A 15,651-nucleotide genomic window follows, 5' to 3' on the forward strand; every position below is an offset into this window, starting at 1 on the left:
TGCCTGGTGTCATGCTCTGTATCCTTGTCAGGTCCTATATATAAACATACATCTGGCCCCCATTCTGCTCTTTCCATCATGTCATCCTGCCTACATGGGAGCAGGCTGTGGGAGATACATACAGTTCAGTACAGGACAGAACAGTAGGGCTGGAAGAAATTATTGTTTTCATTTGTTTTGACTGATTCCTTTCTATTAAATGTCAAAACGCCTGGTCTTAGGCTTCTCAGAGCCAAAAGGAAATCTTTCTTTTACGGTTTTTGCCTGACTAGTAGGTTAAGATTCAAGCAAATTCAACTTATAGATGCATATACTAAGAAAAAAATACTCAGGCTGAAAGCTGGGAATAAGAAACGTTTGACATTTTTCGCTTCGTAAATGATGATTAATGAATCTAAATTAAGCTGAACTAACTTTTTCTTGATCAACTGATACAGTACATGTACTGAACCAAACACCCAACTGCTAAAAAGTTAGAAGTCTGTTCACTGAAATCATTTTATGCATTTATTCTGCATCAATAGCTAACTAGGATTTTATGGGCATTTTGACTTGATATTGTATTCCTTCCTTTAAAACAGTTACCGTTTTTTTTTTTTTTTTAAAAACGCCACCTTTAGCTTCTCTTTTCACAGCTTAAAGTAACTGAGAAGTCTACTTTGTCCCCCTATAAACCTCCTTTTGTTGCTCCCATTCTCCCCCCCTCTTTGTGTGTCGCTGTCCTCCTTTGCGGTGAGATGTTAGTCAAGTGTCTTGTGGCTTTCTCCACCCTCACCAGAAGGCCTGCCTGCGGTTAATTATTCTTGGATGGCGGATGGAAAAAAAAAAGTGAGTTCTCTCTTTTTTTGTTTGTTCTTTTTTTCATTAGCTCAGCAGCAGTTTCCCATTCATAATAGTTGGCACTGGTTTCGCTCTGCCTGCCAGAGATCACACCCCAACCATTTTCATTTTCCTTCATCCATTTGTTTCATTCATGTCATAGATTTGGCAGGGGCCTGCATCGTTTTCCTGATGGCCGCCGACCCTTCAACACCCTCCTTTTGAGTCTCAAACTCCCATTTGTGGCTTTGTTTTGGATAAGAGCGGAGAAAATGTGGAAAAAAAATTTCATGCTGGTCCATATCCAAGGGTTGTTGTCTTACTGTATTTCAGGACTGGAATTATTAATTGTAATGTAAAACTGAAAAAGGAATACTTTAGCAAAGCCATATGAAGCTTTGCTGACATGCCCTTGGATGAAAAGAAAGTCATAATAAAACTTTTCCTGGGAAACTGAATGAATATGGTTTATGTATGTGATTGTTGGTATAATTCCAAAGTTAAAAAGAACCATTAAGGACTGTGGGCTACCATTCCCTTGCCTTCACACAGTTTATCCCATAAATTTGCACAAGCAGTGAGCGCACCGAGTAATACGCTCTCCACCAGAACTTTAAGTCTATTACACAGTGCGTTCAACAATCTGAGGCCTGGAGAAACAGCATTTCATCATGCAACTACTGGAAATATGCCCACTGACAGGGAATCTGGATTGCACATACACACACATATTTAAAAAAACAACAACAAAAAAACTCTTCCCACCCACCTGTTCTTGAGACATTTTGCTAAATCTATCAACTTCATCTGCTTGCATGTATTTTATTCCATACCACACAGGCCCACAAGCAGAAAGCACACGCGTTTGCATGTGCATGAGTCCAAACATTCAAATGTAACGTACACGTCTTCTCTCTGGGGCTGCAACCCGATCCCAAAGCACTCCAATGTGACATTAAAAACCCAGACTCTTTACCGTTAGGAACCTGGATTCCCAACATGGAAACAAACAAGATGGCTGCCGCGTCTCCAACTGAAGGCGTTGTTCCTCGGCTCCCATCTGAATGGAGTTAAGAGGCTGGCTAGCAGGAGCGGAGAGGAGAAGAGTCTCCTGGGGCAGTTGGCTCAGCAAGCGGGACCAGAGGATGGCTGCACCGTGGATTAGGGCCCCACAGTGGTCCATTGTTAATTGGGCGCCATGTGTGAAAGCTACAGAGAGATTAGTTTGTACAGCTGCTGCCATTTGTCATAACTGCCCTTAACAAGACACACATGGCAACGCAAGTTACAGCCAGAGGTTTTGCAGAAAAAAAAGGGAGTAAAAAATGTCAGGCGAGCGTCTAACAGTTTGCAGAACAGGGCCCGCATAAGCAGATGAAGATGTTCCTGGGAAACACCGAGCAGACTCGGCGGGGATCCCATAAGAGATGATGAGCTTGAGCATTACTCATTTAGCCATCTGTAGGTCAACTAGAGTCATTATCATAACTGCTCAAAAGGACTATGCTAAACCAGCACAGATCCCAGACCACAGGTTGCAAACAATTCGGTGAAAATTATGAGGGAAGATCTGCGATTACATCACGGCCCTGTTGGGCAGAGCTCAAATTAGTCAGCGTCTGGGTTTTGTTCAACGAGCAAGAGTGGGATACAACACAGATAACAAGAGCCTGATGACCTCCTGTTAGCCAAATTTCCCTACTAATGTAGAATACAGCATTAGGTTTAGGAGACGGATGGTGGAGGAGAGGCTTTTTTTTTTTTAGGGGGCGAGCAGGAATGTGCAGTGTAATTGTGGGTTGTAGGTATGTGCACATGTTGGAGGCCTAATTACAATCTTGACTTGGTAAATCTGGAACAAGCTTTTAAAAAGGAATCCCACTTTCAGCTTTTTCTTTTTATGCCTGACAGCTGCTGGAGCGGCGAGGAGTTGCTGCTCACCAAAAACTAAACGCAGTCTTTTGAGGAGAAGCGCAGGTGAGTAACCACAAGCCGGATTTGTTGCAGTTTCTACGTGCATATGGGCGTAAAAGTGAGAACGCAGGTCTCCATGTGTACATTTATGGATTTGCATGTCAAATTTAGGGACGCTTCTCTGAAAGTCCCTGTGAGCTAAACAACCAGCTGGAGCTTTGTGCCAGCATAGAGAGCGGGACAATTCGAGAAGAACTCAAGCTGTTGGGATCCGGATCGTCACACAGACTTTTAGTGGACACCATGGTAACGAAGCCTCTTCTTCTTCAGGAAAAATAATGGACTTCATTAACTATCCTGTTAGTGCTCCTGCTGGCTTTAATCATGGGAGCACACACGGCACTGGACATGCCCACTCCTAACACAAGTATTAGCACTTTGGGCTAACAATTTCATCACTACTACAACATCAAAATTCCCCTCATTTCATTTTGAAAAAGTTATAATTAATAGCTACATTTTGTGATTACAATTTGTAGTATGGTTTAAAATAGGAAGAGCTTATTTTCATTTCTGATTTAAGTTGCAGGGTTGTTGTGAATGCTGCATTTATGGCGGTGCAATTCTCCCATATTTATGCACATACATCTACAGAAAATATGAAGGAAATGTGCACTCTTCTGTTCTCCTTTTTAATCACTGAGTTTTTTTTTACTAATGCCTTGATGTAAAGAGAGAAGCAGAACTGCCTGTGACAGAGGAGAAAGTACCTCTGTGGAAAATGTGTAACATCTGCAGTTTGGTGATCCTGAGATATGGGATTTTCATGTCGTTACAAACAACGAGACGTCCACATTTCCTCTCCTCCTGTCTACCTCGTGTACGGCTCACTTTAATCAAACACAGCCCTGCTGCTTCTTCGTGAAAAGAAGTTGCTGTACATGCTAAAAAATGTAAAAGACTCTTTTGCTATATAACTTTTCTTACTGTAAGAGCCAGTAAAAATAATATATATGCACTCAGTGTTTATTGTTTATTGCTCTGCTGCTTAACAGTTGGTTTCTAAATTTGGGAGGGTTTTTTTTTTTTTTTTTTTGGGAAAAGTCAACCCAACATATGTGAGGGAGGAGTGCAGCTCCTTTTGCTTGCTTTGACAACTCAATGGGGTGCTGATGAATCCGTCCCAAGCAGGCCATTCCCAAGCCCCAGACACCATATCCCCTCTCTGACCCACTGCACTGACTTTAGAAAGAAATTCTCTGGGGATTCGCCCCCCACCCCAAACAACAACATGCCCACCCAAAAGTACATTTCGCACGGCGCTGTGATGGCGGGCCTCTCTTTTTCTGTTCCACTCAGGTCTTGTCGAGCCGTCACAGTGATGGGCCGTACTGTAACGCCAGACAAAGGAAGAGACAACCATCACTCTAGGCCTCTGATCGGCCTTGTCTGGCCTGAAAAGACTTTGATGGGGCAAAGCAGAGTGGGGGGTGCTGCTCAGAGAAGTCAGTGTCTCCTGGGCAACCACTCCGATTGTCTGTCCCTGCCCAAAGTTCCCAATAACACCCCACCTACTACCCCTTCCTTTTTTTTCTTCCCTTCATTGGTTGTTCACAAGCCTCCATCCTGGGTGAAGGGGACTGGCTTTTACATAAAAGTCTCATTCTGATACTCGAGGGTGCTTTTCTCCTGACTGACTGGAGAAAATGCAAGGTCAAAGAACATCTTCACACAAATTCTCTAACTAAGACTTTTTGTCTTCCCTCTAAACCTTCTTATCCTTCTTTTCACTCCAGACTCTGCTGTCTTACATGACCAGTCTAGCAGGCAGATGGGACAACAGTAGGTTTTTCTAGCAGTTACGCTAGTACAACGGCGAAGAAGAGGGCGCAGCCACTGGATGGAGAAGCTCAGGCAGCCGGGAGGGCCCGCTTTGTAAGGCAGGACAGTGATAAGGTCTGGGATAAGGGTGAATGTACCCATTTGTCTTCATTTGGTAGGACTGGCAGACAGGATGGGGGGTGGGGAATCTATCCGGGTGAAGTGGGAGGTGCCGGTCCTCCAGTCAAGTGGCCTCGGGGGGATTTGAAATGCATTTGGGGTCCTCCCCAAAAAAGCCTGGGAAAGTGTGGGGAAGCTGAGATCTTAACCATAGACTAATGACACAAACTGCAGACCTTAACCAAGTGTAGCCACGAACGCAAAACTGAGTCTCCTGCTGAAATACACAAGAAAAGCCTTTTCAACACAATGCCTGAGCCTCACAATGCAGAAGAAAGGCCTCGTCCCGTTTTTTTGACAGATGCAACAGCGCAAACTGTGACACAAGCAAATTAAACACACTGTAGCGGAGCAAAGGAGGGAGTTGTAAATTTTGTTGAGAAAGAAAGCATCCACATTTCTCTGTGGCCTCTGCTCCGAGTTGCCTTGTTTCCATGGCGATTTATGTACACATGGCACACAAAAGAGGGCTAAGGAGGTAACACGGCCTGTTTAAGCCTTGAGGTATTTGCTCGAGCAAAGCCCCGCTGCTAATAACACAAGCTTCATACTGTGCCAGGCAACCTGGCTGCAATGCACCCAGGTTACTGTTTGAGAAAGAGCAGGAGAGGAAAGAAGGCAGAAGGAAGTCAGATGGAGATCACAAAACAACCAAAGATCCTGGAAAGGGGGTGAAGACATTAATACAGAAAGAAAATAAGCGAGACAGCAAGAAAGCAAGTGAAAAAAAAAGAAAGAAAAGGAAAGAAAGAAAGGCTGCACTGCAAAACATAAATAGCTGCCGGGTTAAGAGAAAAAGGATCGGGAAGACATTTAGTGGGAAGCGGAAATCAATAAGGCAAGCGGTGAAGCTGGGAGGGAGTTCTAAGTGGATTAGATTGAGAGAATGTGTTCGATAGGTTATGGCTCTGAGAGAGAGGTAGCCAGACACCGCAGGCTCTATTGCATACTAATAAGGAAGCCAGCATGGAAGCTAAGCACAGGGTTGTGCAGTTCACTGTGAAGATTTTTTTCTATATATCTCTGGCATCAGTGGTTACGGTTTTTCCCAGGGTTTGGGGTTTAGCTTGTTCCTTAAAATTCATGTTCAAGATAAAACTCCATCTCGACTGCAATGAGAGCCATTCTCCAGACTCGTTCTAACATTAAGGCACAAAATTTACAAGGAGTTGAGTAACTGTAGTTAAACTTGACAGCAGTGTCTTTAATGCGCTCCTCCTTACAACAAGTTTTGTTTCACGTTTCTGGCATAAACCCAGCCGCCATTTCTCTGGCCAAGCGCCTGGGCCTGGGACAGCTGTCATGGTCGGAGTCTCGGGCTTGAGGGAAAGCCAGGGACTGAGAAAAGAAAAGAGAACGGGAGAGAAAAGGAGTGAGAGTCACTTGGCCGGGCAGTGTGCCGCAGGGGTGATTCCTGATGGCAGAGGAGGATAAGGGGATACGAGGGGGGAGAGAGGCAGGGAGGGTTAGATGTTTTGCTTAGTCACAGACCTCCACTGTGACCCAGAAGGTCAGACCTCCGCACTGGCCGCCTGACCAAAGCCTCTGAGGCAGCCAGGCGGAAAACAAGATGCAAACAGCGATCCCGAGCAGTGTGGCGAGCAGGCAGTGGAGAGTCTTGAAGATACCGACCAGCCAGACTACCCAGCTTGAAGGATTGGTTCATTGGGTGGAGGGGTGTGTGCGGGAGACAATCACAAGGGCTTACTCCCCCTCACTTAGGCCAGTGAACCAAGGGACCACCGGCTATACCACAAGAAGTGGCAGAAGAGCGGAGACAAACAGTTGCCAAGAGACCACCGGTGATCCCATGACTGCTGTGGTTTGACCCCGATTGAAGAGTTCAACAACAGGGGCTTAAGTCTGCTGACCGCCACCACCCCTACCACCACGGCAAAAAGTCTTCCTCCTCCACGTGCCCCGCGCCGGCACAGGCATGTTTTCACTGATCTGTTTTGCTCAATTAAACTTCAGAGGACACCCTGTCACATCTCTTTGTAAAGGTCGTGACCTTAGGGGCAGAGGTTAAGCCTGGCAATTGTAAAACAAGGTTTTGATTAACATGGCGGCTCGTATCCGGAGGTAATCCATCCATTTCTACAAACTATCATGGAAAAAAAACATCACAGGGGGTATGGGGGTGGGAGTAAAGGTAATGATGTTTTATGGCCACGTTAACTTTCAGCACACGACTAATGGGAAGGCTGCTTGACCTTGACTTCTTTCATCCCGATTTGGACTACCTCAGCAATCCTCGACTCTCACGGTTTCTAAGGAAATCCACTGCCAACTTTCTAAATGCTCGGAAATCTCTTTAGGAATTAGTCACTGAAGATCATGTAAGAAAAAAAGAAATGACTTACATTACGCAAGCATCTTAATAAAAAAGCCTATTCTCTAATTTCTCCTTTTTTCCATACATGGCCAGAAAGAACAAGTGAACACAATAAGTATATCTCTGCAGTTGCTTGAACAAACAGGGATGAGCAGCCTAACAAAAACCACATACAAACGAGGCCTGGAGACTCCCAGCATGTCCCGACACGATGATTATCTACATGCCCCGTTGCAACTATTCCATCACGCTGTCAAACTGGATATGCAAAATATGAATCTAGGAGGTGAGAGTTGATGATTTAAAAGAAACAAAAACAAATAAAAACTTCTCTTCTTGTTTTATTGGAAAATGATGAAATGGTGCAGTGGATTACCACGGCAGTACGTGTGTGTGTGAGTGTGAGAAGCCCGGGCCTTGCATTGAACGCGGCCTGCCAGTTGGCACAATGGATGCCACAACCCCCACTCCCAGCCCCCAGCCTACTTCCCAGCGGGCATTCATCTGGGCATGCACATGGGTGCTACAGCTCTGCCTGGCTAAACGCGTCTGTGCCCCAGAACAAGGGAGCTGAGTGCCCTCTCAAAATTCACCCGGTACACTCGCTGCCAACCCGCCGACCTTTCTCAGGCAGCAGCCCACCAGAATCAAAAACAAAAACTCTATGAACCCCATTTTTTTTCTCAGGAAAAGTAACAAAAAAAACTAAAATAGATTTTCCAGAATAAATAACAGCAGCGAAATAACGGATTAGAAAACACGGCAGAAGCAGAACTACATTAAAAAATCACAGTCCGAACTCGCTCTTTTTTCCCCCCCACAAAGTTCGCACAATAACCAGATTCTGTTGCAGCCCGAGCCGTTTGCTACTTTCTTTGTGTTTGATTGTATGTTTGTTTGTTTCGTGCAGTTGCAGCAGAACAAAGGCAGCGGCTTCCATTCTGCCACTGTCAAAAAACTTTCCCAACGTGCCCACTGCATTGCGGATGCCAACCAACGAATCAAAGGCACGCTGCAAGCAGACAAAGAGAGTTTGATGCCAACCTCCAAACCTCTAACAACCATTACTGGTGATTTTGCCTGCCTCCCTGGCACCGTGTAAAACAAAATGGCGCCGTGCTGCACGCTACCACAACATGGCTGCATTGTCTGGGTTTGTGGACCGCTCGGTAACTTAAAGAAAAGAAGGCGACGCTTTCGTTTGCAAAAACTGGAGAAGGAAAAGAAAAAGATGGCCATCTGAGTGATCCCCGCTATTCTGTGTTTGCCAAGCATTTCACTCAATGGGAATTTTGAGGATGGCGGCAAATAATCGTTCCCATATAGAAAAACATGACATTATTTTAACCTTTTATTATAAACACTGAAACAAATCTTCAATATGATCGTCCTCTCTACTCAGATAGAGTTTACTAAAACAGCGGCTGTTTTATAAAGTCAGTTTTGTGATAAAACAGCACTAAATGCCGTTTCTTGAGTTGGTACTGAGCAGTTCAAAATGCAGCAGATGTAAACCAGGGAAGCGGTGGCATCCTACAAAAGACACAAAAGAGGGTCTGATGCCAACCCCGGTGCCAATGGCAACCATTATTGTCTCTGTGCTGTGCCTTCTGCTTTCCCTGGCACTTATCAAACACAAAATGGCGCTCGGGGTTTGATGATAATGAGCTAGCTATGCCACTACCCTTCAATGGGAGCACAGTGTAGTGGCGGCTATTCGGTGTGGTCGCAGTAGATTTAAGGGCAGCACATGGGAGGTTTAAAAGTGTGGGATGTATATGACTGAAATGTGTTTACTCGCAGTCAGAGGAGACCTGAATTTCCTTTTCAAAGACTTTTTAAAGGTGTTATCTGATTCGAGATCCAAGTAAGAAAAAAACAACATCATTCACAGTGTCCTGTGAAAAGTGTTTTCTGTAGAACTCATTGAACCTGGAAGAGATCACATCTGAATGCGGCGTTGCTCTGAGTCAAAATCTCCCAGTTTACAGTCTGCATGACTGACTATGTAAACCAGTTTCTGGTGATGTACACTAGAAACACCGTTTCTATTTTGGACTGGTCTCATCAATGCCTTTATTTTATTTTTGCGGCCATGTTTACTATTTTTTATTAAAGAAAAAAAAAGAAAGAAATCCTAGCAAATTAATTCTGGAAAGAAAAAGAAATAAATTAAAACATCAATTTAAAATATATGCATGACAAAAACTATTCTAACTAATTTAACTAACTATTACCCTCTTATAAAGTACACTTCCTAAACTGTGCAAAATGTGTCCTCTAAACCTTTCATGTAAAAGAATCCAGTTGTTTTTAGGGATCGGGAAAATAACATGCAATAACATGACACACGAGGAAGAAAACAGAAAAAACAGAAACTTTAAATTTTATAACAACTGAAAGTGTTTTTATGTCTGTAATGTGACTTACTATTAGAAATCTCACGTATTACCATTTTAATTGGTGGAAAATCAACAGTGTTTGCAGACAACCCAGTTTGAAATTTTTATCGTGGAATGAAAACTAAAAAGGGACAAATGCCATGATTATTTTTAAAATATTGAGATTAAAAAGTGAAAGGGTTGTTTTTTTTTTAAATCTTAGGTTTCATTAAATGTTATTTATTTATTTATAAATGAATTAATAAAATATAACACTGCTCCATATATTCAGCATTTGAACATTTAAGACTGAAACTTTCCACAAATGCCACCACTTGATTTCCAAACAAATGGAACAGTTGTGCAGTGTGTGTGCAGTTGTGCAATCCTGCGTGTGTGTGTGGTTATGTGTGTACAAGGTAACTGAATAATTACAGGAGAATTACAGGGATATAAGCTGCTGCTGGATTTCAGCAAAGCAAACACAGTTAACACATGGTCTTATCTAATTTTGATGACATTGTTTTTGTAATGAGGCTTGCTTAGAATTATAAAAATGTTTGTGGTATAAATGTATGCGCAGTACTGACCGTCACAGTCGTACATTTGCTCCTCTGGCAGATTTAGAATTGCCAGAAAATAACTCATGCGACTCTTGACCTTGCTAAATCATCACTCACTCTCTCTCACACACACACGCACAACATTAACTGTCTCTCTCTCACACACACAGAGAATCAGTATGAACTTGAAACCTACCTTGGTCCTGGACATAGTATGCTAGAAACAAGTCCAGCTCCTTGACTGATACTGTTATGTGGTGTGGCTGGACACAAAGTGCTGGGTTGGTGCAATGTGGAGACTTGACGAGGCGCTCGCCATCTGTACTTTCCAGAGGGATGCCTTTGAAGAGGATGACCATCACCAGGTCCAGACGCCATACTTTGTCGGCCTGCCGCAAACAGTCGATTCGTCGTATCTTGCCCTTTTGGTCCGGGTTGGATAGCACGCAGCAAGGGGGCTTCTTGCCCGTCACGCTGAGGACAAAGTCCTCCCGGTACTCCTGCCGAATGTCCTTACGCAGCTTGGCTAGCAGCCTGGATGCCCATTTCTGCTTAACCTCGGGCTTCTCGCTCAGAAGCTCATCCTTCACCGCGCGCTCCTCGTCCTTGGACATCCGCTTCTCGTGCTTCTTGAAGTACTTGCGTTTTCTGGCCTGGAGGTTGAACCACGTGTAGGCGATGGCGCGGACGTGAGGAAGAAGTGCCTCAATGAAGGGATGAAACTCATCCTGGAGCATCCGAGGGGCACAGTGTGGAGAAAGAGACAGAGAGAGAAGGAGAGAATCAGAAACTCATGTCATCAAACATGAAGAAATATGTGTTTACCCAGCTACTAATTTAAAGCAGAAGGGAAGTCAGACCACAATTTTAAAATCCCTCATAATCAGTCACATAATGTCACTGGCAGTTTCTTCCAGCTGAGAATGATCTCTTTATATTAGGAACACTAGCTTTACCATCCTAGATATGCTGCAGGTGTGACAGGTAAATTCCACCGTTTATATCAACTCGAAGCCCGGTGACTGAATCCACTTGCAGTTCTGCTCGCATTTCACGAGCATGCTCTGAGTGGGACTCCTGTAACACTGCTGCTGCTGCTGCAGGGAGCATGCGCCCCGCACGGTTGCATTTCTCTTATCAAACTATCCGCATACCATAATCTGGAAGTGGGATGCAACCATTAAAAAAATAAAAAATAAAAAATAAAAAAAGGAAGTCAGAGAGATACTCATTCTTCAGACACGCTGCACACGGCCTCATGTATACATGCCAGCTTAATGTACAAAACGGAATAAAACACAGGCAGGCGAGAGAGGCGGCACATCAAATGAAGCAATAGTGTGAAAGGTATTTGCAAAGGTTGATCGAGTACTCAAAGGATTTCATGCCAAATTGTTTCAAGCATTGCGGTTAACACATGAAATGGCACCTGCCCAGCATCATTCCTAAAAGTTGAGGTTAGGCAGCCCGGCCTACTTTTAAAATGTTTCATCTCACTTTTATTCAGCTATTCATTTTTGTTTAACTCATTTCGTATTACAGTCATATTACACTACTTTGTGTTGCATTACAAAATCGTTACCTTTGAATAAAACACGTCATTGTGGATTTTTTGCCACTCAATTTTTCCCCCCTTCAAAAATACAAAAAAAAAAGACACTAAATGCAGTTATTCCTACAACAACTCAGCAACTAAATGGCTAATATTAATACTGCTTCACTTCAACAATATATTATATTTGTTTCATTTCTTAATTCTTGTTCTCTGGGAATCTCTAGGAATCAGCAGAAAAGACTGAAGCTGAGGGGTGGAAACATTAAATTATCTTTGTTTGAGGTCATTAAAATGCCAGATTTAATAACTATACACAGGCGTTTTTAGGGTGGAAAGACTTTTGAAGAGTTATTGTTCTTTTTGTAGGCAGTCAGGCAACAAGCCGGCTATAGCAAACCACAGAAATCCCCTCTCTATCTGTGGCTGCTGCTAGTGCTCCTCTAAAAAGCCACATTTCTGGTCTCAGGCTCCATCGGCCGATAAAACTCTGCTCCAGTACACTAATGTCAAATTATGATCATTTATTACACTGAAAGAGGTAACTCTGTGTATGTTGCAGATTCCATTAACAGCTTGTAAATGTATTATATTCACTGTGAATAGTATAGCTCCTCATTGTCTTTTAGAGAGGTTAAAAATCCATTCAAAACTTCTTTTAATGCCATCTCCTCACTATAAAGCTGCCAATTAAAATGACAAAAGCAAGTGTAAATGCTAGTAAATGTGTTCGCTCGCAACTGTTCCTCAAATCCTTTTTTCACTCCTGCTCGAAATCACTTTAAATATTCTGTTTTTTTTTTTTTTCTAGCCAGGTTAAAGCCAAATGCTGTAAAGATAAATGACTTGGCCAGGGCCTATGCAGTGCACTTCAGCCGGGGCCATAAAAGCACAATCCTCTTAAGTACAAGCTAAACCACATCTCAGTCAATCACTTACTTATGCCAAGTAAAATATAAACAGTAAAACTGAGTCAGCCAAAACAGTCAGCTACTCTGTCCAACCGCTGAATCAACCTTATCACGCGTTTGATCTTTCTACAGTGCAAGTGGCTTTATCTTCTTCCAACTTCCAACTTCACTTCCCTAAAGTATGGGGGCTTTATTCTAAATAAAAATATACGCCTGGAAAATATATATACATAAATATATAAATATATATATATAGCCACAGCTCAAGCAGGGCCGGGAGGTGCGCGCCTGTGTGTGTGTGTGTGAGAGAGAGAGAGACAGAGACAGAGAGAGGTTATTGGAGGACGCAAATAAGCGAATTAAACCAGAGAAAAATACCTGCACCAGTTACACAGGATTAGCAAGAATAGAGTCTTTTGGTTCTATCTTAAAACTCATCTTTACGCAAAAGTTTGTAAAGAGCGAAGAACGTGTGAAGATTTGCACTTCAAGCGCCAACAGGACACAGCCGATCTTTCGTTAGGACTTTCGTAGAAAATAAATTTTAAAATATATATATATATGTCACGACTTTATCACAAAAACATATAATCTCAGTCGAGAAGTTTTTGCCTCGCTTTAATGCCATATCTTTTATTTATTTATTTTTACTTACAAGGGAAAGTCTGTATTATTTATAAGAATTACGAAAGTAATTCACAGCGCAGACACTCAACTTTCTATTCCCGGGCTAAAACAAAAAAACAAAAAAAACAAACCGTGTGACAATTTTTATACAAATTAAAAATCACAGCGATAAGATGCATAACTTTTTTTAAAAAAAAGACACAATTACCTGAGTTAGACAAATCGGGGAATACATGACGAGACGGCTACACAGAAAGTGACTGTACTTGGAGCGATTCCTCAGATCACTTTATCGCGCCATTCCTGGATCCGCTGTGCGCTATGCGAGACTCTGTGGATCCGCGTAAAAACCAAAAGTAATTATCCAATAACATCCATGAATTTCTGCAAATCCAGAGATTGTCTTCACCGCAGAGAAAGACAGATATTCTGCAGGCGATTTTTTATTCTCTGTTTTTAAGTTGACATGCACGGACTGTACTCGTAGAGCCGGTGTGCGAAACGAGGCTGCCGCTGCTGTACTCCTGCACTGCACGGGGCTCTGCGCGCGTCTCTGTGCGGCGTTATCTCATGAAAGCATTACGGGGAGCTTCAGAGGGCGCCGAGTGTGGGATGTTCACCCCTGCTTTAACCAAACTTGATATGAAATCGACCGGTGCGCCCTCGGTCCTGCGCGATTCCAGCAAATCAGACCCAACTTTTTTCACCCACGTAATTGCACAGTCACACTCCTCCCCCTCCTCCCCCTTCCAAACACACACCATATCCAACCCCTCCAAGCACCTTCTTCTCCTTCTCGGCTTTATATGAACACACCGCATAAAATTCATTAACCCCCCCCCCCCCCCCCCCCCCCACACACACACACACATAAACGCACACCTCCCTCCTTCCTTCCTTCTGTAGAATTATTTTATGACCTTCTGGGACTTTGGACCGCAGCCTCGGTCACATACACGAACGTAAACAAACTGGGGGAAAAAACGTCCCGCTGCCACCCTTTTTTAACCACCGAGCTCCGTGTCAACAAGACACACGCACTCTACGTTTCTAGTTCAGATAATTCAACGCAGTGTTGGTGGCTCACAGTGATAACAAACCTTTTAGCTTGTCAGTTACACACCAAGCAGCAGTACTTTATTAGCCTGTTAACGTCTGCTGGAGAACTTCTTAAAATATGATTTCTTTAGGGGGGACAGAAATAAAGGGAGATAAATTTTATTAAACTTTTTTTTTAAACCCATTTCCAACACAATTAGCCTGCATTGTTCTAGAAACAATAGGTAAAAGGGACACCTAGCTTAAACTTTAGCACCCGTTAAAATGAGTTTATAGGTATTAAATGTTTTAATTTATTAAATTATGTTGTGCTCTCAGAAACCCCTCCTCAAAATAAAACTCCTTGACTTAAAAGCGTTAATAACGCCGTTAGGAAGTGCTCATTTAGGGCGAAGCTTGGTGGGTAGGTGTACAGTAACATTATAGTAGTAGAGCTAAAAGGAGTCAAAGTTAAACATTGTTACGGTGCCGCTACAGTGCGCGCGCACGTGTGTGCCTTACAGAGCTGTTAACAGTATACACGGAGCTCATTTGCCAGATTAAGGGGGACTGGGATGTTAACATAGGCTGCGGGACAGTCTGTGCCAAGTTTACAACAATTTTGGCCCGACCGTGCCTGTGTTGTGGTCCCTTCAAAGTCAACCCACCTCTCCACATTTCTCCTCTCCCCCCCTCCAGCCGCGAGGACGGGACAGTATATTTAAAAAAAAAAAGGTACACAAGGATTGCTACACAACATTTGAAAGTAGTAATGATCCACGGTCACGTACCATTGCACTGTACTGCATGGATTAATGGGGAATCCTGGAGCCTGGTTGAAACACACAAGCCGGTAGCTTCACATTTCTCACGCTCAACTTTGTGCTTTGAAGGGTTTTCTCTCTTGTAGTGCTCGCAAGAAAAAAGTCAACACCGGAAGACAATTCTTGGCAGATAGCGGTGAGAAGAAGTTAGGAGCACCTCGCGTTTTTTTCTCTTTTTTTTTCTTGTCTTCCTTCCTCTTAAAGTCTTACTTTTTTGGATCGTTTTTTAGGGTTGTCCAGTGAACTTGAACGTGATCCAGAAGAGGCTGAGTTTTCGGCACTGGGTTGGTCTCCGCCTTCACTTTCACTGCCTGGCTGGCTGCCGCCCCTCCGGCTCTCAGCACTAACCGTCAAACCGCACATAGGGAAACAGCGCCATTTCCGATACGACTTTTCAAAATAAAACAATTTACGCTTAAAACTATTAATTGAACAAAAATTGACATAAAATATTTACCCAAAGTAGCATTGTAATAATATATAAAACACCTTGAGACCTATTCTTACTTTCTTCTATGTTTGCGCATTTTAGGGGGCCGCTATTGCTCTTCACGAAATTAAGAATTTATCAAAAATATAAGGTCTTCCTGAAAAAAAAAGTACTTCAAATAGGTGGCAGCATATTTTTAAAGCATTGTCATACTGTTAATTAATATTCAACATTTTCTTAATATTTTTGTATGAAA

General features: G+C 43.0%; 1 protein-coding gene across 7 annotated transcripts in view; it reads right to left on the reverse strand.

Annotated features, from left to right (window-relative positions):
• Positions 1-15,295, reverse strand: part of LOC146521731 (nuclear factor 1 B-type-like) — an 82,475-nt gene extending 67,180 nt beyond the window's left edge. The window contains exons 1-2 of one of the 7 annotated variants that reach the window (XM_085149426.1): positions 13,312-13,884; positions 10,210-10,741 (exon numbers count right to left, since the gene is read on the reverse strand). In XM_085149426.1, the coding sequence (XP_085005552.1) occupies positions 10,210-10,741; positions 13,312-13,338 (559 nt within the window). In that variant the 5' untranslated portion in view covers positions 13,339-13,884. The other 6 variants (XM_085149444.1, XM_085149462.1, XM_085149433.1 and 3 more) reach the window with 6 other exon arrangements.
• Positions 15,296-15,651: the final 356 nt, after the last annotated feature.

Source organism: Neolamprologus multifasciatus, chromosome 3, assembly GCF_963576455.1.
Source record: "Neolamprologus multifasciatus chromosome 3, fNeoMul1.2, whole genome shotgun sequence".
Taxonomy (NCBI): Eukaryota; Metazoa; Chordata; class Actinopteri; order Cichliformes; family Cichlidae; genus Neolamprologus; species Neolamprologus multifasciatus.